The 23,172-nt window shown below is 38.7% G+C and overlaps 1 protein-coding gene across 4 annotated transcripts in view; it reads left to right on the top strand.

Moving 5' to 3' along the window:
• The window catches only part of EPHA3 (EPH receptor A3), a 237,752-nt gene that overhangs the window by 188,807 nt on the left and 25,773 nt on the right, over positions 1 to 23,172 (top strand). For all 4 annotated transcript variants that reach the window (XM_084511168.1, XM_084511166.1, XM_084511165.1 and 1 more), the window contains 4 exons: positions 1,690 to 1,815; positions 8,412 to 8,597; positions 13,608 to 13,669; positions 15,990 to 16,199. In XM_084511168.1, the coding sequence (XP_084367294.1) occupies positions 1,690 to 1,815; positions 8,412 to 8,597; positions 13,608 to 13,669; positions 15,990 to 16,199 (584 nt within the window). The remainder of the gene's footprint in view (positions 1 to 1,689; positions 1,816 to 8,411; positions 8,598 to 13,607; positions 13,670 to 15,989; positions 16,200 to 23,172) is intronic.

The following is a 23,172-nucleotide window of genomic DNA, read 5'->3' as shown; positions in this document are numbered from 1 at the left end:
TGAGCTGTAAAGTAGTACAGCTTAACACATGTGCATGTGTTTATTATCTGTTTTTCATGACAGAACCCAGTTACTATACAGGCTGCCCTTAATTATTGGTGTGAAGGGATTATTCTCCTTGCAGTCACCATCACCTGATCTTGGGAACCTCTGGGGTCAGCATTAAAAATCTGCAGCCAAAATCCCCACAGAGCAGAAGGTTTTAATTGTTGTTATTTTTATTGGGGGTATGAGGGAGCCAGTAACGTACATTCAGCATGGACGGAAAGGAGCATTTACAAGGTTTTTAACCAACAGCAATATACAGCCAATTACTTTTTGTTTTACTTGCAAGTAATTCTGTAATCATCAGACTCTTGAAGGAAACACGCTCAGCATTTAATGCTGCACACACGCAGCCCTTCTGTTAAGAGCGGGGTTCTTAGTTTGCTTTGTTTTTTTGTGGCAATTAGCTTGGGAACTCGGTTTCATTATTTCTTTGTCAATTCTGAGGCCAATAAATCTCCATAAAATGGATTTTTTTTTCCACATACACTTGGGATTGTTTGACAAAACAATGGCAAGCTCTAACTAATGGTAGAAAGGTATTTTTTCCCATCTGTCAAGCCACAACAAATTGTGTTTAAGTATGCTAGCACTCAACAGTTGGGTGCAGGATAATCATGCCAAGCTGAAAAGGATATTACTAGGTGGGTTAAGGCAATGTTTGGAGGAGGAGTTAATATCTTTTACACAACCAACTGATTCAGTTAGGAAAAGCCAAAATACATGTCCAGCCAGGAGCTCAGGTTTTGTGGTAGAAGCAGCAAACATCAAGACAGATGTACTGGGTATTTCACTATTTTTTAGAGAAATATCTTTGCTTTCTAAAATGAATTCAGAGGCAAACACAAGTTACCAGGTATGAGCACAAGCATGGGCTTGAGCCGGGGAGGTGGAATGGTTTACTTTCAGCATCTTTGTGGAGAGAAGGGTTGGAAATGATAATATGCTTCTGCTTCCAATCCTGCTGGAGGAGGAGATGTGGACAGCTTGAAACCACCTTTAAAATCATTCGGTCATTAGAACCAGTGCTCGCCTCTGGCAAACAGAGGAACCTCTGGCGAGGGGATTGTTCAAGGGGACAAAATAATGGCATCAATGCTAGGGTAACAGCGCTAGATCCCAACTTTAATGTGGCTACCATCCTCGTACAGTATTAACATAGGAACTGGGGGGGGGGGGGGAGCGTTCATGTGTAGTTTTCTTATGCATCTTGCTGGAGGAATCAGAAAGAAAAAGTGTGAATTCAAGTGCTCTCTGTAGTATATTCCTGAGAACTTTTCAGGTTGACTGTAGCATCACCCATTTAGTTTTATGTCTCATTGCAGTTCTTAAAAATACAAAATAAAAAAAAAATCAGGCAACATCTAAACAGAGCAAGCTGGGAGGGGCAGGTAGTATTTTAGTATTTGACAAGCAAATATGGCAAGTGCAGTGTTTTTCAAACTTCTATGCAATAACTACATCAATGGCTTCAGTTTCACTCTATATTAAGATTTGTGGAGAGTCATCAAACGCTGTTTGGTATGTGAAGAAGCAGTGTACCTTTTTCTGCTATTGTTTTGGTTTCTGTTGTCTCATTTGCTTTCTTTAGAAGGATTAGTTAAGTCTAAGTAACATTTTCTCTCTGAATTTGTTTTTACACAGTAAAACTCCCAGGCCTGCGAACTTACGTAGATCCACATACATATGAAGATCCCAATCAAGCTGTACATGAATTTGCCAAGGAACTAGATGCTTCCAATATATCAATTGATAAAGTTGTTGGAGCAGGTAATGACCATCAGATACATTGAACCTAAGATATCTTTTTACTGTGTGTACTGTTTTACATCTTTGATTTTATACTTGTGACTGGAAAGGAAATTTTCAAAGGTCTGCAACTTCCTAAATCATATTTATAGCTGACTTCCATACATATGAATAGTTAGTAGCACACACATCTACTTTTTTTCCCAAAGAAAGCAAATAACTAGACCATTTTTCAAATGACAGCACACAGCTCACTCTTGGATGCAGTATGGTTAAGAGCGAAAAGAGACTTCAGACTCACTTGTGTTTCTCTTTAAAATCTGTCAGCACAGAAAAAGGTATCAACTGCGAAGATGCTTTCTATATTTTCCTTAAATGGAATGGTGACTATTATGCCTTGAGTGAAAGCACAAACTCATTTCATACCAGTCACCACACATCCATCAGACTGCAGTGACCTTTGGCCATTAGATTGATTTTGGTCACTGCTTTGGATTTGAATTATTGATTTAGCAGGAAAGGGTTGTCTGTCTGATAACCGGTTGTCTGGGCCATGCAGACGCCATAGACTGTTGGGTTTACTGAAAACAAACTGTTGAAATGAGCAGATTTTGTAGCAGAGGAGCCAGATTACGGAAAGCCTCATCACATCGAGTTGTCCATGTTGCAATGCAGAATGGAGCTCTTGACAGGTTGCGTGCTGCTTGCTTCTTGAAGTGAAGTGGCAGATTGTCTCATTGAGCCAGATGATCATGAAGTGTTAGCTTTCCTGCTAAATTAAAGCATTTATGAGAGAAGTACTATTGATTTTTAATCCATTGAAAATTACTAGTTCTTTTATTATTGATTTTTTTTTTGCTTCTCTCTAAATTTACTATTTGAATTAAAATCATGAGATGTGAGAGAGACAGACTCCTAGTGCACAGCAAAAGATATTCATTTGGAAAAAAAAATGTAGAAGCAAGCTTCTGTGCTCAGTGTATCTTCTGAATAGCCCAGTGAAATGAAACACTATTCACTCTCTCTTACTGCAGCTACTCAGCTGCTTGTAGGAACTTAGATTGTTTTCAGAAAAGATAGATTTGGTTCTTGCTGGTTTTAATTTTGCCCCACAAGAGTGCACTGTTCTCCATCATCTTCAGTAAAGGCAGCAGAGCTCTGCTTACCACACAATAGAGAATGAGTATAGATAGAGAAGGGTGTTATTGAAAAGCTAAGTCCAAGAGCAGTATATTTCACTGTGAGTTTTTAAGGAGTCTTCATTCACAAATGTACACTTCCTAAACTTGCATTGTAGAGTGTATGAATGCAGAAAGCAAATCTCTAAGAATCAACAATATATCCTACTTTATAACTCATTTTTGGACATATTTTTAGCTCCAAGTGCACGTGAAAATGAGAGGTAAACCAAAACTGGACAAATGTGAGCTCTGAAAATGGAGGAATCGTTTTCTAAGAAGCTTCAAAAAAGCTGTCCTAAAAGTTCTAAATGTTCTAAAAATCATTGGCAGTTTAAAAATAAGTCCCTACGTTCTACTCCAGTGACAGTGTTGGTAGGTTCAACAGCAAAACCTGTAGGTCCTCTGCATATATTAAGCTGGGACTTAGTATACATTATAAAGCCGTCTGTTTGGAGCCCGTGGCTTAGTTTCATGCAGCCTAAACTCTACATGTGGGTTTACAGTTAGCGTTTCCTATTAATAGTCATCAAGGATAGGAATTGGAAGGGGAAGCACGGATGAAAAGCGGGTTATGCAGTGGTACGAGCTTCCAAAATGCATTTGTAGCATCACTTCATGCTGCCCTCATGTTCTACATGTGGTAGCTCATGTATTCAGAGCACAACGGAAGACGCTGAACAGTGGTGAGTTCCTCCTAGGCTGATTCTGCAGGAGCACCACCTTCCTTCCTCCCCCAGTGCAGAAAGGCATTTTCTGTCTCTTACTTGAGTCAATGACGTACTTGCGTGAAGGACTTTTTTCCTGCCTTCTCCTTTACAAATGCAAGTGTGAATGAAATTATAAAAAGGTAGAGATTTGAGAGGAAGGGATTCATTTAACTGCATTCAAGTATGACAGAAGTAATGAGATCTTCAAGCAAGAGAAGTAATTTTGGTATTCTGGGTTACTTCTCCAAATAGTTTTTCACAGCCTTAGCCAGAACTCTGTGAGAGAATAGAGGGCAGCTTACATAGCTTTCAGAACATGCTCATATGCAATAAGGAAATGCTCTTGTCCAAAAGAACCTCAAGAAAAACACAAGGGATTTTAGTGAGAGGCTAAGCATAATAAAACTCAGGTCAGGAGCCACATTTTCAGGTTTTTCTTTTCAATAATTCCTTCCTTTTTTTTTTTTTTTTTTAAAAAAAAAAAAAAAAAAAAAAGCTCATTGTTTTTATGGATCCAGTTCAGCAAACCACTTTAAAAGTTTAAATCCAATTGGATCACAGGAGAATACTACGGAAAATGCTTTCTTGATTTGGAATTAACATAAGATTGTACTTCGCTGAACATTAGAGCATGCGTGTGCTTTTCTTTCAAAGTTTAAATATACTTGTAGCGTGGCATCTTGTTTGTCTAAGTATTTCTAACATTTTGGGGTTAGCTGCGTTACCTTATCACGAGGGTTTGCAGTGTCTCAGGTCGTATGGTTTATTGCTGTAATATTACTGTGGTTCACAAGGTTTGTGAAAGTCAACTTAGCTGCCCCTCCAACTCTGAGGCAGTCTGTGCACAGCAGTACTATCACTATTTAAAACAAAGCTAAGTTAATGGAGCAGTCAATTTCACAGATTCATCTTTTCCTTGTCCCCTGGGACTAAATGCAAGGCAAATAGCATTTACTGATGCAGTAAGCAGCCCATTAAAAAAAAAAAAAATCTGAAGAGAGATCTTTATATCATAAGTAGCCCTCCTAATAATATGTATTTGTTTTCCATATATAAATAGATTCATCAGTCTGCAGGACAGGATACATAATGTTTATGGGCGTAGCATAATTAAAAATGAGCACTTCAGAAAGGCTTTACATAAAAAGCCATCAATGTCATCTCTTAAAGTCAGTGCCAGTTTTTCCACCTTCCAACTTATACACAAAGTATTATTCCCCCAAAACAGTATCTGATGAGATAGATACTGTTTCTTTACATACAGATGTCCCAAGTCCATTTCTGGGACCATATAGTAGTGATTTTCAGGGAAAAAAAAGTAGTGTAACTGCATATCGCTATGGGTGTTGGCCAGATAAACTTATGTTGTGTCCATATGGCCATGTATATGAAGGAAGCAAACATATTTAGATTGCCTGCTGAGTTTCTTCCAGCTTACTCAGAGTAGTTTATGCTTCTCAAAATTTTGGAAACTAAGGCAATATTTACATGTTGATGAAGAATTATGGGTTTTGTTGTTGTTGTTTTCCCAAGCAAGTAAATTCATGTCATGTTCCCAGACACCAGGGAGTTTCGTCACTACAAAGTGTCTGATTTTCAGTCTCCTGTAGCATCTACTGGCCTTCAGGCACTTGTGGAATCTGATTCCCCCAAGCTCTAAGTTGCGCAGCCATGGCTAAATAGGACCATGTTGATGGACATCAGCCATAACCTTTTCCTTCCCAAAAGCCAAACAAATACCAGATTTATGATTCCAGGCTGAAATGAAGGATTGATTGCCCAGACTGCTTTCTGCAATCACAGATACACTCTTTATTGACAGTAACTGACCAACAGTTTTAAGAGGTTAGAGAGTTACAGCTTTTTGGACAATTGAAGCATAGAGAAAAGGGAATACAAATCTGAACATAAGAGGCTTTATTTTAAACACTTTTTTCCCCTTTCCTCCTGTTTTAAATACATGCTCTTGTCTTCCTCTTTGTGGTGTTCTGGCATGATAGAGCTGAGGCTGGTGTTTGAACTGAAGTGTTTGCTCTTGGTAGAGCATACCAGTCATCTTAGCTTACATGTTGAATATTTTTAATTAAGAAGTCTGGGTGAAACTCAACACTCATTAGTGTACTAGTAGTAGATTTTATCATGCGTTTTCTGAGCGTTTGCCTGTCTTGGCAGCCTGAAATTACAAATAATAGTAGAAATAGTGGATGTAATATAAGTGCAATTTTATATCAAGATATGCCCTGTTATTAATTTTTGGGTTATTACATTAATAGCACAATATCATGCCTGGAAAACGAAGCAGCTCAGCAACTGGTAATAAGATATGGTGACTTTCAATTTATTGTTGACTCTAGCATGGGTTACCAACAGAGAAAGGTTGTTGCCCTTTGACACATTTGTTCAGGGCTTTTTTGTTAAATTATCTGTCTGACAGAGAAACCTTAGAAAATAAATCTGAAAAGTGACCTCAAGAGGTCATTAAGTCCATGCCCTTGACCAAAACTGATCTTGTTAGGTACCTTTCTTGACAGATGCTTATTCTTTACAAACTCCAAGATAAAAGAGTTCATAGCCTCTCTTGAAAAAAAAAAAAAATAAATCTGCTCTCCAAGTGTCCTTAGTGGTAGATTTTTTTTTCCTGATCTAACTTAACTTTATTTTAATTTAATTTACATCTTTTTTTTTTTTTTTGCCTCTTGAAAAAGGAGTTAGTGCCCATTTTATAACCATTACTTTGATATGCCAGAACCATTAAAATTTCTCCCATTTCTCAAGTCTTTGTAAATAAACAAATAAACAGCCCCAATTCCCTGAGCTATGAACAGGAATACACAGCCCTGGCTTTTAAGATTCTGGTCATTGCTATTATTGCCTTCGTCCTTCCTAAATTGCAATACTCCTAATGGGACATGGACTCTAATGCCAACCATATAGGTGGCAAATTGATGGAAGAATAATTTAAATTTACAGATAAGTACAGTAATATATAAACAAATGGATTGAAGGTAAATTTTAAAACCTATCCCGTGTGGTATCATCTCTGAAGTCAATAGTGCCAGAGAATTTCAGTAGAGAGATGCCAATCCATCACACTTTTTTGAGCTTTATATCCACAAAGAGTAACATGATTTCAATTTGCTCATCAGAATTATCATATTTGTATGCTTTTGGGATACTTTTATTTTTCACAGATGTTGCTTAATGTAAACAGTCAGCTGCACAGGTAAAGGGAATATTATTGTGGGCAAATGAACTCGAAAAGCCTTTGTTCTTTAGAGATAAAGCAATGCTAGTGCATTGAGAATTATTGAACATAAAGTTGGGAAGAAGCTCATATATAAAAAGTGTAATCGCTTTTTCTGTTATGTTTTACTGACAAAACCAGAGAAAAATCACAATTTGCATAAAAGTGATGCTGCCTAGATTTAGACTTATTGGGCTCGTTGCTTTCCAAGTCAAACTTTCTGCACAAGGGCACTTGACAAAATACCATTTAGATCTTACATACTTTGAAGGAAAAAAAAAAATACAGTATACCCATTAATTGACAGAAAATGTGTTAAAACTCTCCAGCAACACCCTCTGTTGTCTACAAAGGAAAAAACGCTTTCTTTACTTTCCTGTTCAGTGCAGTGTCTTTTTTTCGTTATTATCTCTAAATATAATAAACACGTAGGGCAATTCTTGCACTCATATCCCTCATACATTTCATCTATTCTACATTTGTATCGTATTTTTCATTATTTCAACTATTTTGTCTTTCAGACAAATCAAAACGTTATTCATGTGTTTTTAACTTGGTTGCTCTATGTTCAGTTTATTATATGAAATCTAAGATGAGCGGGGAGGATAATTGGGAATCAAAAGTCAGCTCAAGTGGTTTTTGATATACTGAAATTTTCTTATATGTTTGGTGTCATTAAGTAAATATAGAAATTTCCAAGTGAGACGTTTTCTTCCAGCAATCTGTTAACATGCTTTATACATGCTCATTTGAATGCTAGGATAAGTTTTGTCTCCTCTTCACTGTTGCATAGCAAAGGATAAACCACATTGTATACAAGTAGGCATTTGGTAATCTCTGCCATTTTCTATTTAAGGATCTCATGCAATTCACAGTGGGCACAATTATTCATGGTGGACTGTCATGTCCTATAGACCCATAGTGAGAGTGTATATTAACACAGATCCATCTGAATAATGGTGGAACAAAGGAAATCTGTATGGCTTGCTTTTACCATCAGGCGTTTATGTAGACAAATTTATTCCTTATAAATTATCTTGCTATTTTAACTGAAATAAAAATAATTGGGAACTGAACTGTCTCTGGTAAAAATTAATATAATGTTTGCAAAGATGCACAACTATTCTGATACTTTCTGTTAAGCGGTTTGACCTCCTATTATTGTCTCAAAGTGCATCAACTGGAAAAAAAAATAGGAATTTTCTGGTGACATTAATGCATTCCTCTGCTCTGCAGTCATCTAAATATGCGGTGTAAATGAGTGACATTGTCCAGTGTAACAGCCAGAGAAAAGAAGCTGGGAAATGTTAAGTAGTGAGTGGTCTGGAGGCCTCCTCTGAGCTCAGGTCTGTGGTTTTTCAGTAGACATAGCACTTCAGGGACTTCGGCTGAACATTGTACCTTCTTTCTTAAACTCTCTTGAAGTAACTGCATTTAATATTTTGTCTTTTTTTCCACTTTTTTTTTTTTTTTTTTTTCCCCTAGGGGAATTTGGAGAAGTGTGCAGTGGGCGCTTAAAGCTGCCTTCTAAAAAGGAAATTTCAGTGGCTATCAAAACCCTGAAAGTTGGCTACACAGAAAAACAGAGGAGGGATTTCCTGGGAGAAGCAAGCATCATGGGACAATTTGACCACCCTAACATCATTCGACTGGAGGGCGTTGTCACTAAAAGTAAGATTTGAGGGGGGCATCCGTTTAGTATGGGAAGTGTCACAAGATGGCCTTCCAAGGTCCCTTCCAATCTATACTATTTCCTCTGATCTTTTGAGAAAGAGCAAAAGAGAGGAAAAGAGTGAATCATCAGTGTTTATGCTCTGCAAATCCTTCCAGAGACATTTGTCCTAAACTTGATAATGTGTACCAAATATCCTTCAAAAGAGATAACAAAAGAAACACATAGCTTGACTTTTGCAATGTGTATTGTATTTCCTCAAAAGCAGAGAAAAAAATTACCCGTGTGGAAGCTCATGCTGATGGATCCAATAAAGAGAGGTATCAGAGGCAATTGCCTGCAGTGAAACTGCAGGACCTTCTCTGCCTTGCTGCTCTCAGGATGCTGAGGACTTAAAAACAGCACCCTGGGTTAATGAGATAAGGAAAAATGGGGAATAAAGATACTCTGCTTGAAAATTATATAGATAATGTGGAGAAAAAGGAGCATTTCTGAAGAACATTGCAGCTAACTAATGAACTGGCAGATTTTAGGAACCAATTTAATACTCTGGAGCTATAAATTGCTACAAAGTGGCCAAGAGGCACTTGCTGATAATCTGTTAGGAGTTCTGGAGTCTGATGTCCTAAGGTTCCCTAATTGCAATGAAGCAATATGTCCTGCTTTCAACTAAATCATTAGACTTTATAATCAGCACAAATTAATGAGCAGTCTACCTGGCTACCAGAACAAATGCTAGTATGTAAGTAACATTTTTCCTACATGGTTTTCATGCAGGAAAAATATTCTGTGTGATATTCTGTATCTAACAGCATGGGTCCTCCAGAATAATACCTCAGTAAAAATCCTAAAACATCTTGGAGACTTAAGCTATCGGTAATAAAATTAATCTTATTTCTTTTTTAATATTTATATTTTTGCTAATGGGCATTTTATAAATCTGCCTTTGGGTTGTGGATGTTTTACTTTGTTTTTAAAGCATATTGTCAATGTTTATGATAACAACTCAGTTTCTTCTGAGACAAAATGGTAATTGAAAACTATCCACACTTAGATTACTTGTCCAGGAAGGTAATCTATTTGAAGAACCATCTCCAGCTCCACTTTATATAAGATAACAGCATGTCGTAACAGGCATTCCTGAATGCTGGTGTTGGTCTTAAAGCTCTTGGAAGCTCTCCTGTGACAGCTGCAGTTGCCTCTTCCATCCAGCTGCCAAGAGCCACATGCCCTTCATCTTACAAGCAGCTGGTGGGATCTCCTGCTTGTGATGCTGCCTTCTTTAGGAGAGTTCTGGCTCTCATTGCTTGTGCTGCTGGTTGGCCTCTATCTTGGGATACAAAGACAGAAATAGTTGGTACTAGAAAAGAGGCATGACATCTAAGCTTGTTCTGAAAGACCTAAATTCAGAGACTTCATCTGCATTGTTTCCATTGCAGCACAAGGCAATATATTCAATGATCAAAGTCCTGTAGTAATTGTTAAGTAGGAGATTAAAACTTTATATGAGTTATTCTTAAAAAAAATTGAAAAATGAAAAAGATTCAGGAGTGCCCTGAAATTCTTCAGGGGAGCAGAATAAGTGCGTAGCACGTTTTCTAGTTCATCCCAGAGGACTGCTGTTAAAACAGCTCTTTAGAATGAAGAGCTCCTTGGAGTGTGCTGAGGACACTTTCAGTTTTACTAGAGTATACCCCAGTTTGTTTTTAAGTAGATGGTTCTGTTGTTTCTAAAGAATCTTGTTTTTTAAAATTGGGTGGTTCAAGATTTCACAAACAAAAAAGGCACAAAAGAATTTCACAGCTTAGTGCAACAAAGTAAAAGAAATATATATACACATATATGTTTAATAATAATTAATGAAAGTGCAGTAAAACCCTATATGTTATGAAGAAACAGTTACAATTATAATGTTTTCTTTAGGTGTTATTCATGCAAGACTGTTTTGCTGATTTAGATTTAAAAAATTATTATTCAACTTATGCCTCACAGTTCCCATTGGGAAAGAGCTGCCAGATTTGCCTGTATAAATTCAAGTTATCTCCTGTTTTCTAATGACACACACTTTGTACAGTCAGAATTATATTTACAATCCATGAATTTCTTGAAACACCAATGTCAGTCTACACAGCAGAGCTAAAATCTGTTTTGTTACATTTTCTGTTTCTGAGGCACTTCAGAAATGATTTACTGCTCTGCATTCAGGATTCTTTGCACTGCTTTTAAATGTGCATTGCTAATTCTGTATTCATATATTCTTGTATAGGAGAATATTAGTAAGTTTGCCCCTCGGCTGTACTCACAGCATATTTGCTATCTGTCTCAGGGGTGTTTGGGAGTGCTAGCTGTCTATCACCTTCAAGTATGAGAGAGCAAGATCTGAGTATTCCCAGCTGAAGTCAATATAAGCATCAGGGATTCATCCCCCTCTCCAGATAGCTGGAATAGCAATATGGGACTTGAGAAAACTCTTCTGGAAGTACTTTCTGGGTAAAATCATATGGCATAAATGCAAGCAACAATAATCATCAATTTTTCTCTAACATTTACTAAGGTGATAGAAGGGTAAGAAAGTGGGTTTTGTTCTTTGTGTTTTGCTGTTTCTTTTTTTTTGTTTGTTCGTTTGTTTGTTTTAATTATTATTATTATTATTATATTTTTTTAAACTAGACCAGTATATTGTAATAACAAATTATCAAGTGTTTGTATCCTTCATGGTGGCTATTAAATCACACTCAGAAGTGTTGGTTTATATACAAACTTAAGAGAAAATCTGCAAAGCATTTGCTGGATCACCCCCAATACAGATAAGCAGGCAATGTGACCTTTTCTTCATTAACTAAACTCCTTTGACAGGTGGCCCTTAACAGTGAACTCACTTCTCATACTAAGCACCTCTTCAGAAGCAACTCGTAGTAGATGCAATGGCCACGATTCCTGTAGCAGGACTGCTTGGTATGAGAAGTTCTGCAGCTGTAGTGGCTGTGATTTGCCTGACGACATGCTGGCAGTAAGAGAGAGGGGCACTCACCAGATACAACTACAGTTTGATTTCGGTTCTGAGTTTTCCTGCTATGCTGGTCTCCCAGGCACTCAGTAGGCAGTAGTCCTAATAACCAGCACACATGTTCTGCTTAGTTTACTAATAATTTACAGCAATTTGTAGCCTGTTAGTGTAATAAATTTCAGCAACACTGTTGACACAAGTTGTTATCGTGTATGAACGGCTGTGCTTTGATAAATGAATGCAGAGTGTGCTTTTAAAAGTGCACAATGTTGCTTCAGAGCATATGCTTCTTATTATGGACACATTTCCAACTGGATGCGAGCAAAACCCTGCACTTAGGGCTTTCTTAGTATGAGTGAGCAAGTCAGGAAGATGCTCTCCTAAGAATTTGAAAGACGGATCTTCTTACTCTAATTTGAGTCTTCTGATGTGTCATAAAATTGAGTTTATACAGAAACCAGGCAACTGTCTCCTGTTTTCTAAGTATATGGATTTATTATGGAAAGTTTTGGATAGCCCCAGCAGAGCACTGTCCTATACCTTAAAGGTCCAGCAGCACTTTCTATGCATTACCAGAAATGCTTTGGGGCTAATGTTACATGCACGCCATAAGGTACTTCTTGCACTGCATATTTCTTGTTTACAGCAAGCAACAGAATTTCTTTTAGATTGTACATTGTTAGCTCTTTTATCTGTACCATATCTTATATAACTTGATATCAATGCTTTGAATAAAGAGTTTGTTCCCACTACTTAATGGATGACAGTGTGTTATCCAGTAGTATGTCTCCCACAGTATAGTGCGTCAGTTGCAGAGCAGAAGAAAAGTATTTCAACCCTTAACCTATGCGAAGAGGACAAGGGATTTTCTTCTAAAAGTTCTTGAAATAAATTTCAAATTCTTTGAAGTGAATGTTTTTCTTAAGAATTTCTGTTTGGTGAAAGTTGTATTTTTGGGTGTGTGGTGGGGAAAAAGGTGTTGTTACCATTTGCTTTTCTCATGGCTTTCTTGCTTTTAATTATACCCAGTACTTCTTCAAGTCTCATGCTGTTCAATTTTTGAAGCTAAGTATCACCAACTGTACAATATGCAGGCCTTCGTCATGCTTTTATGGTCAGAAGTCTTCCTGTATTATATGTGAAATAATAATTCATCTCCTTAAATAACTTCATGCTCCTACCCACCTTTCTACCACAAAGAGAAAATAATCAAAGCTTTAGAAAATATTATGAAATAGTAAAATCCACATAATGAATAAAATATTAGCAGGGCAATGACCTTTGTGTGGAAACTTCACCATAATCACATTAATTTTGTGTTCATTTCTCTCCAGCATGTCAGAGTTGTATATAAAACCTTGGGCATGTTACAAGATAACTTAGGGTAAACAAAGCAGTTCCACAAACTGATCTGAGTCTCTCCAGATGAGTTTTCAGATATGAGAGGCTTTTCAGAGACACAGGGCTGCTACATTAGGGAGCGTGTTGCTGCTCTCAGGTACCTCATAATCTGGGGAACGTGTTGACTGTGCCCCAGGGGTAGAGCCCTTGTCCCTCCATTGTGCAGACCAAGGCACCTGTGGAGAGAAGCTGTGGCTCTTCCATAGCCTGTGCCCAGTTCCCTTCTGGAAGAAGCATTGGGTAAGTGCTTGGCAGAATACACTTGCTTCGTTGCATAAATGCAACCATTCTGCACAACTACTGGATCAGGCACAGTGCACTGAAAGTGCAGGTTGCTTCACCTGCTAAAAATAGTATCAGCTTATGCTGAAGCACTTCTGTTTTGTTTTGTTTTGTTTTGTTTTGTTTTGTTTTGTTTTTTTCAGTGCAATCACCATTACATTGTGGGCACAGCGATTTTTGCACATGTATCTTTTTGCTTTCTATTTTAAAGGTAAAATTATTCTTGGTATTTGGTAAATTTGGACATGTTTCTGAAATACCTCTTTTGCTGTATTCACGTGTTCATTTGAAATACCTGACCACTGTAATGTTTTTGCAGGTAAACCAGTTATGATTGTTACTGAATATATGGAAAATGGTTCCTTGGACAGCTTTCTGCGGGTAAGCGCAATAGATAACTACATGGGGCATGACCATCTCTTGTTCTGAACTTGTTATGAATGTGGAGCCACTTTGCTCTGACGTATCATGAGCTTTTATTGCTTGGTATTTCATTATTTCAACTGGGTTTTGTGTGCATTGTGATCTGCTCAGAAAGCTAGGCAAGGATCTGCTGTTGCATTTTGACTGCTGTCATTATTATTCCAAAATTAACTAGATTTTGTTTGTTTTATTAATATATCATTTCTATTAAAATAAATCTGGCACACTAAAATTAAGATTATTTTTCTTAGGGCAGAACTACCACTGTAATGCCATTGCGCATTTTGATTGGCAGCCCGTACGTCTTACAAGTGATTTCCAAAGCAAACGGATTTGTGGAAATGTTATTGGTAAACCAGTAATAGTGAACCAAGGGCCATTTCCCTAAATGTGAACAGTTTAGGGAATAAGCCCTTACATGGGGGTGTTTGAAATGTTTTGATAGCAAGCTTTATTAGCGTGTTTTCTTTCCACAACCTTAGGCATACTGATACTGTTGTTGATTTATCTTTGTTTTCTGTCGAAGTTGGTAGCGAGCCTAAAAAAATTTGAACGCTCCCTGTGTCACCAAGATTTACTTGTGGCAAAACACGAAGTGTAGCAGAAATGAAATCCCTTCTGAGGGGAAACACTAGTTTAATTTTAATTTGTTAGGGCAAACTCAGCTGTCGCTGGGATACTGCTTTGGTTCTGCCACGGTTGAATGACATTATCCCCCAAATTCATAACACTGAACTAGACGTTTAACCCCAAAAGGGGACATATTGTCAACCTTAGTTTCAGTATGTACTGTATATGTTATGAAGTCCACTGAAGCATGTAAAATACATATAAATAATGTGTCAGTGTATCTGAATGAAATATACCTATACTGAACGATATATATTTTGTTTAGGCTAGAAATCCTTGAAGAAAGTTCTGAGGACAGGAGAATAATTTCTGACTGTAGAAACCGGTTGTTCAGCTTGTTTGGTCATTTGAGTGTGATTTTTTTTTTTTCTTTTACTGTTGTTGCATGGAAATATAGATTAAGAACCTTGTGAGTCATTAATATCATAGGCAACACAGGCTATGTAACCCACTTTATAAATGCCTCTTAAAACTAGTTAGTTTGCCTTCCCCACTGCCATTGAAAGGCTATCTGAGGATCTCATTCCTTTCATGGTTACAAACCTTGTGATTCCGAACTAAATCTTTTCCAGGGCCTACATAGACCCTCTTGTGTTGGCTCTAGTTAAGACAGCTTCATAGCAGAGAATTGCTAAGAGTCTTTAATAATAATAAATTTCTTCATTAAAGAGAATTCTGAGAGGATCTTTAAGCATCCTCTGTGCAATATATTTATCTAATGTTTACAGTGCTAACATTGCCCTTAAGTATATTAATCAGAAATGAAATGAATGCAATCAGTCTTGCAGGCTGATTCGTGTGAGCTCACCCTACATGGCAGAGCCAACTCTGATGTATTTAATAAAATTCTGGAAGAAGCAGCAGGAAGAGCTGGAGAGCTGCCCATGATGATACATTTATGGCAATGGAGGATTCATTTGAGAGCTGTTGTAGGTCATACTGTTGTCTTGTTGTCTGTGTATCCATATATCAATACCAATGCTTAGTGTTAACAAACAGTGTTAGTAAGAGCTAGAAGATTTAAAACATATGTCTAGAAGTATACAATTAGGAATCTGTGCATCTGTTGGTTTTTAGGCTAAGTCATATTGTGCTTAAGTAATTTTGTGTTCATGAAGTTGAGGAAAATCTTGAGGAATGAGTTGAAATTTGAGGGGTGTTTGAAAACCAATGAATCAAAACTGCATTTGTTACTATTGGGGAAAAAAAAAAAGAAAGAAAGAAAGAAAAAAGTAATAGAAAATTTTCATTAGGCCATTGGATAAGGCTGGGATTTTCACTACCAGTTCCTATGGCCTTTAAGAGAAACCGGACATCTGTTTCCCTAATGTCCTGACGTTCCAGTCTCAGAGGCACACGCAACTGAGATTTATGTGCCACTTATATACAAGTCCCATCTAGGAAATTAAAATTCTGATGAGAGCAAGAACAGGAAAACTGAATTTTTATCTGAATTGAAAATCTGTCCCTTTACCCTCAGCTGATGGGGAGATTATTCTCTACAGATCAAAGTAGTTCCATGTGTGGTATTGAACTCTTGATCCCTGACTTGAGCTCTTCACCCAAGGAATTTCTGAGGTCTTATCAAAAATCCTGTGCAAGAAGGATCACAAACGATCTCTGAAATGACATTTCAAATGTTTTCCAGAAACATGATGCCCAGTTCACAGTCATTCAACTAGTAGGCATGCTTCGGGGGATCGCATCTGGCATGAAATATTTGTCAGATATGGGTTACGTCCATCGAGATCTAGCTGCTCGTAATATCCTCATCAATAGCAACTTGGTGTGCAAAGTCTCCGATTTTGGTCTTTCTCGTGTGCTGGAAGATGACCCCGAAGCTGCGTACACAACAAGGGTGAGTTTCTGTGTTTATCCTTTTAAAATTATTGGTTTTTGTTGTGGCAAAGTTAGTCTGAAAGCTGAGGGAGTCCCTCAGGTTTATACTCTGTGTTGCAGAGGCTATCCCGTCTTGCTTGGCCAGACATATCATAGCATAAAACATATCATAGCATCAAACATAGCATAGCATCAAACATATCATAGCTGTATTTGTAGTCATGTCTCAGGGAAGTTGGAAGGCAAAAAACACAGTTTGTGTTGATAGATTAATTTTCTTACAGTGTGCAAAATTTATGGCTCGGTTTCATTCTGCTGAGTGTGTCAAGGAAAGAATACCACAACAGTACACAGTGATGTAAGACTTGATGTGTGCAGATTTTGTCACACTGGTGATTTGACTACTACACAGTTTTTAAAAAAATCCCACTCAGGGAAAAAAAAAAAAAAAAAAAAAAAAAAAAAAAAAAACTTTATGATTTTATATCTTCTAGTATGATGGGATGTATGTTTTGATTGGAACATACTGAGATCACTCTTCTATGAAGGGTGCATCAGTCATACTTGTGCTTGTACCTCTAACTGAGCAAAATCTTGAGTAAAACAAGAAAAGAAGTTTTCCTTAACAATATAATTAAACTTCCTGTGCTTTCTTATTTTTGGCTACCCCATAGAGTAGCTTGCTTCTTTTTTTTTTCTGGATTTCATCCTGACTGAAAAGCTACCTGTAAGCTACTCTATTTGCTTAGCCAGGAGCCTTAGAAAAAAAACACATTGTCTTCTAAGCACAGCTTTGTTGCACCTCTTGTTCTCAGTTGAATAACACTTCTGTTTTGTTGTGAAGACCTTGAAGGCATACATTTAGCTTCATGTATCTCGATATTACACTGGGATTATGCCCAGTTGTTCACTTAGTGTTATTGCAAGTGGATTTTATTAACTTTAGGAAAAGTGTCATTAATATGCAGTATCTTACTTGAGTGTAATTTGTACTGAAGCTTAGTAATAGTCTCTTCTTCACTGTACCAACCAGATTAGAGTAGAATGTATCAGCAGAATCTTAATATGGGTTTTCTAGGGTTTCCTTCATTCCTGATCTCAGACAGGAGCAATCAATTATTGTGGTAGTGTGCACGCTATCCTCTTCATGACTGAAATAAAATAGTATGTGAAAAAGTGAAAAACAAGTTAAGAAACTCTGGTTTAACACATGTATCCATACATATATGTACATATATATTCATGTTTATGTATATTTATCAATCATATCTTCATAATTTACCAGATATGATGACATTGTTCTTTACTTGACCTTTCTGTGCTTTCTTGGATTTTTGATGAGCTTTAGCATGTTGTTAGAAGCAGACAATGTATACTGCTTTAAATAAGTGTCCACAGAGATCTCACATGATTAATATGAAGAGACTTTAGGTAGGAGAAAGCAGCTTTCATGCTCAGTATACAGGTGCAACATCCATAGTTAAATATTAATACAACAGAGGAGTTCCTTAAGAGAAAATCACCTATAGTTCAACCACAGAGGTCTGTTGCCTTGTCAGATATATTCACCTGACCTCTTCTTAAAAACCTCCTGTGAAAATAATGGGTGTTAGTGTTTCCAAGCTAAACAGTTTCAGGTACACTATACATGTAATCTAATATTTAACCTTCCTCCCGCAGAATATATGCTTGCTCATAGGCCAGTGATCAATCCCCTCTTTAAAGCAGCCACTCACATGCATGGAGATTGACATGCTCTTCACACACATCCCTCCAATCTTTTCTTCTCTAAGCATTTTTCCAAACTTGACTGTTCTTGCTGGTCTTGTTCAGACTCTTTGCATGTTTACATTTTCCTTAAGTGCAATGCCCAAAATTGGATACAATCAATCTCTAGCACCAGCCACAGCATGAAGCTCTTGCTTCATACACATGCAATTTCTGTTAGTATCTTCATGAGTTAGGACTCTGTATTTCTCCTCCCACCCCCAACACAACTTAACCTTGTGACACATGCCTTTGTCAGACTTGAATGGTGAATTTTCACATTCCAAAATTCATCCAGGCATGCAAACTGATCTGTAATTTCGTAACTGCATTTTGTGTACTCACATTAAGAGCTGAGGATACCTTTGAGTTGTAGTTAACCTGAATGAAAAAAGTTGTATAGACACAAAAACTGGCTTCCCAACAAACTGCGTAGCATACAGCTGTATAAGAGAGGTGGACTTCCATAAAAATTGAGTGCACATAAATGGCTTATACCCCTGGGTGGGCTACAGCAAACCAGGGTGCACAAGGTGTCACTGTTTTCTGCCAGTGTTACATCTAAATTTCCTGTGACCAAGTGCAGTGTTGAAAATTTTTTTCTTCTTCTCTTTCTGACACCTATTTTCTAAGCCTACCTTCCTATTTACATTTAGATAATGAAATGCAATGGAAAGAAACTGTTTTGTGAAGTGTATTCATCTGTGTTCAGTAAACTCCATCTGGCATTTATGGTGTATATGCGAACTGCTGCAGGGAGATGCTCAGATAATTACAACCTTCAAATACAACCTAGGGCAATTTAATTTCCTTCAAAAGTAGTCACTGAATATACCTCAGCCACGTCTTGGCTCTGAGAGAAGGACAAGGGTCTTTGCTGCTTGTCTCTCTGATCTAATGTCCTTTGAAGTGAATGTCATACACACATCCAGGTAGCATGTCCCTGAGGTTTGTTTGGTCCCCAGCTTAAAAAAATGGTAATCACAAGCATGAAAGCACTCCACAGGGCACGTTTCCCCTCAGTTGGATATATGTCCTAAATGTGTTTAAGACCTGGGCTGTTCCCGTTGTACCTTCTGGTGATGCTCAGCTGCCTCTGACCACTGCCCTAAGTGCCCTGTGAGACAGCACTGTGAGCCACTGGCAGAAAGCTGGGCAATTCACGGTCCCTACTGATCAGTAGGATCTTTGAAGAAAGAAAAACAAAAGCATGATATAGCCACATTTCCAAATGTTCAAACATTAAAGATGGTGTATCACAATCCTAGTTCTTTGTTTAATGTCAGAAGTACTAGGCAAATTTATAGACATAGTTCTGAAGGTAAGTCTTTTATGTATTTAGCTTCCTCTTCTGCCCCTACTTTCTATCTGGAAATGTCAAAGCCTGGGAATGATTACATCATTTTAATTCATAGTTGCAATGCTGGATTGGTATACCCCAAAAAGCCCAGTCAGCCCTTTAAGCTTTCATAAAACATTGACTGGGTGGAATTTTACTTTGTTCTGTTCTCAGAAGCTGTGTCTGAAGTTTTGCCTAACAGATATAATGTTTCCTTTTTCAATACACAATCTATGATATTCATGCTATTGTACAAGAGCTCTGAAGCACAAAGATCACAGGTGTATCTATGAAATACGGGGAATCAGGATTTGTAAGAAAACTTTTCTACCTGGCAGGGTCATAATTTAGCTCCTGAATTACTGTCACTGCTTTCATATCACAAAAGGCCTTCAGCAGCCTGAGGTCTGCCTGCTTACAGAAGCAGAAGCCAGTGTCTGTGGCAGGCTGACTAAATGTGCCAGAGGGGATGTACTGTAATTATCTGTGTTCTCCATACCTATTCGATTTCAATTGAAAGGCCAAGGCTGTATTAAAATTGTCATTGTCAAATTGATCTTTTCTATTCTTATTATTTTTAGATTTCTGTATAACAAGTGGGTGGACTAATCATACAGTATGAACTGGAAGTAAATTTAAGCCATCACATATGTAGAAGGACTGTAATTATCTCTCTCAAAGGCATAATATTTGGGTAATCAGTAGATGAACTTAGACTAAGTTCATCCTTGGGCACATCAGTGGTGTTCATGGCATCTCAATGTACAATGCTGTCCAGTTACTATATTTGCATGCATAACCCACTTCGCCTTAAATCTGCATGACTCAAGATGTATTGTACTTTGGTGACAAGTACCTTGATAACCATGTCCCCAGGTAACCGTGCCGGAGCAGGGAGAGCACAGCGAGGCACTGCTCTCTGGCGTGCCAAAGGAAGTGCTTTGTTGAGAAAAGCCCTTGCACTGCACCTGTTATTGCAACTTCTTTTTGCCAGAAGTTATTTGTGGCTCATTCCTTTTTTTCTAAATGTGCAAACACAGTAAAGCCAACCAAATCTGCTGAGGAATGTCGCCAAAACAAACAAACAAACAAACAAACAAACAAAAAAAAACTACGACAAATTCTCTTCTCTGATAAGCACGTCAGAGGGAAGCAGTGCTCTGTTATCATTTACCACTTGAGAAGGAAAGAGTTAGATTCAAGATAAAATATTAATTAGTAAGGGATGAAGCAGTAGGGTCATGTAATTTTCAGGTGCTTATGAGGGTAAGCCAGGCTCATCTCACTCACATGAAACCATCTTGCTCAGCAGTAGTAAGGTGTCTCCTGAATAGCCAAAGTCCTCAGGTAATTAATTAAAGCGAGGCTTTTATCTTTAGCTTTTCCTGCAAAAGTTGTTCTAATTTTTCTGTTAGAACCTGTTTTTCTTGATTCTTTTCTCTCTAGGCCTGTGGCTGAGAGGCCTGTGGCAGTCACCCCGTACAGGAGATAAATCACAGTACTGGGAGGGGTGCAAAGGCCTGGAAACAGCTGCCTTGTGCCAGTGTGCTAGGCGTGCGAGAAATAAAGTGGGGACTTCATCAGCTTGAGATAAATTACACTGAAAAGCCAGATATTGTAGGAATCACAGCTCCATCTAGAGCAGATAAAACCTTCAGTTGCTGCTGGCTTACTAATTTCAAACCCTGAGAGTGGCTTTGTGACCTAGGCTGCCTGGGATTTGGAACTGTAATAACAAACTCCAGCCATCCCTAATACCAAGGCTTTCTTTCTTCCCAGATTCAGACAGCTTATCTGCCCTCATGCTAAGCATATCCTTAAAGGGAGACCATGACAAAAATATATACAGCTTGCATTTATCCTCAGAAAATAATCAGTAAATGTATTGCCACTAACTTAATCATTTGTGCACATGTAAATTTCTCTTCATAAGCTCATTTTAAACAAATGTGAGTAAACCTTTTTCCCAGGCAATAAGCCTAGATAGATTTATAGATAGATAGATAGATAATATAATTTTGTTTTTTCTTCAGCAAGTTTGTCTTACCCGTTGAATGTTCCTCAGAAATCCTGATTTTGAAGAGTAGGAGCTGATAATATTAGAGCGTCAGATTTTCCACTAGAGGATAAGGAATAGCAATATCATAGAATGCTTTGAGTTGGAAGTGACCTTGAAGATCACCAAGTTCCAACCCTCCCTGCCATGGGCAGGGACGCGTTCTGCTAGACCACTGGCCCAAAGCCCCATCCAACCTGGCCTTGAACACTTCCATGGATGGGACATCCAGAGTATCTCTTGGCAGCCTGTTCTAGTACTCACCGACCTTGTAGTGAAGAATTTCTTCCTAATATCTAATCTAAACCTACACTCTTTTAGCTTACAACTGTTACCTTTGTCCTATTACTACGTTTCTTGACAGAGTCCCTTCCTATCTTTCCTGCAGGCCTCTCCTAAGTCTTGGAAGGCCTCGATAAGGTCTACCCAGAGCCTTCTCTTCTCTAGGCTAAATAACTCCAGCTTTCTCAGCTTTTCTTCATAGGTGCTACAGCCCTCTGATCTGAAATACGGCCCTCCTCTGGAACTGCTCTAACAAGTCTGTCTTTCATTTGTTGGAGGCACCGGAGTCGAACATAGTAGTCTAGGTGGGGTCTCAGGAGAGCAGAGTAGAGGGGGAGAATCACCTTCAACTTGCTAGCTACACTAGTTTTGATGCAGCCCAGAATAAAGATGGCTTTGTGGGCTGCAAGCAGACATTTGCTGGTTCATGTCATACTTTTCATCAGCCAGTATCCCAAATCGTTCTCCGCAGGTCTTTTCTCTATCCACTCTTCACCCAACCTGTATTCATGTTTGGGATTGCCCCAGCCCATTTGCAGGACCTTGCACTTGACCTTGTTGAACTTCATGAGATTTGCACAGGCCCACCTCTCAGGCCTCTCCAGGTCTCTCTGGATGGCATCCCTTCTCTCCAGCGGCTCGACCGCACAGAATCACAGAATCACGGCATTTCTAGGTTGGAAGAGACCTCAAGATCATCGAGTCCAACCTCTGACCTAACACTAACAGTCCCCACTAAACCATATCCCTAAGCTCTACATCTAAACGTCTTTCAAAGACTTCCGGGGCTGGTGACTCCACCACTTCCCTGGGCAGCCTGTTCCAATGTCTAACAACCCTTTCGGTAAAGAAGTTCTTCCTAACATCTAACCTAAAACTCCCCTGGCGCAACTTAAGCCCATTCCCCCTCGTCCTGTCACCAGGCATGTGGGAGAACAGGCCAACCCCAACCTCGCTACAGCCTCCTTTGAGGTACCTGTAGAGAGCGATAAGGTCGTCCTTGAGCCTCCTTTTCTCCAGGCTGAACAAGCCCAGCTCCCTCAGCCGCTCCTCGTAGGACTTGTTCTCCAGGCCCCTCACCAGCTTCGTTGCCCTTCTCTGCACCCGCTCAAGCACCTCGATGTCCTTCTTGTAGCAAGGGACCCAAAACTGAACACAGTACTCGAGGTGCGGCCTCACCAGAGCCGAGTACAGGGGGACGATCACCTCCCTAGCCCTGCTGGTCACACTGTTTCTTATGCAAGCCAGGATGCTGTTGGCCTTCTTGGCCACCTGAGCACACTGCTGGCTCATATTCAGCCGACTATCCACCATCACTCCCAGGTCCTTCTCTGCCAGGCAGCTCTCCAACCACTCATCTCACAGCCTGTAGCTCTGCTTAGGGGGGTTATTGCACCCCAGGTGGAGGACCCGGCACTTGGCCTTGTTGAACTTCATGCAGTTGACCTCAGCCCATCGGTGCAGCCTATCCAGATCCTCCTGCAGAGCCTTCCTACCCTCAAGCAGATCGACACATGCACCTAACTTGGTGTCATCTGCGAACTTACT

Source organism: Aythya ferina (assembly GCF_964211825.1).
Source record: "Aythya ferina genome assembly, chromosome: 1".
In the NCBI taxonomy this organism is placed as follows: domain Eukaryota; kingdom Metazoa; phylum Chordata; class Aves; order Anseriformes; family Anatidae; genus Aythya; species Aythya ferina.
This window is presented reverse-complemented; position numbering and strand designations above follow the sequence as displayed.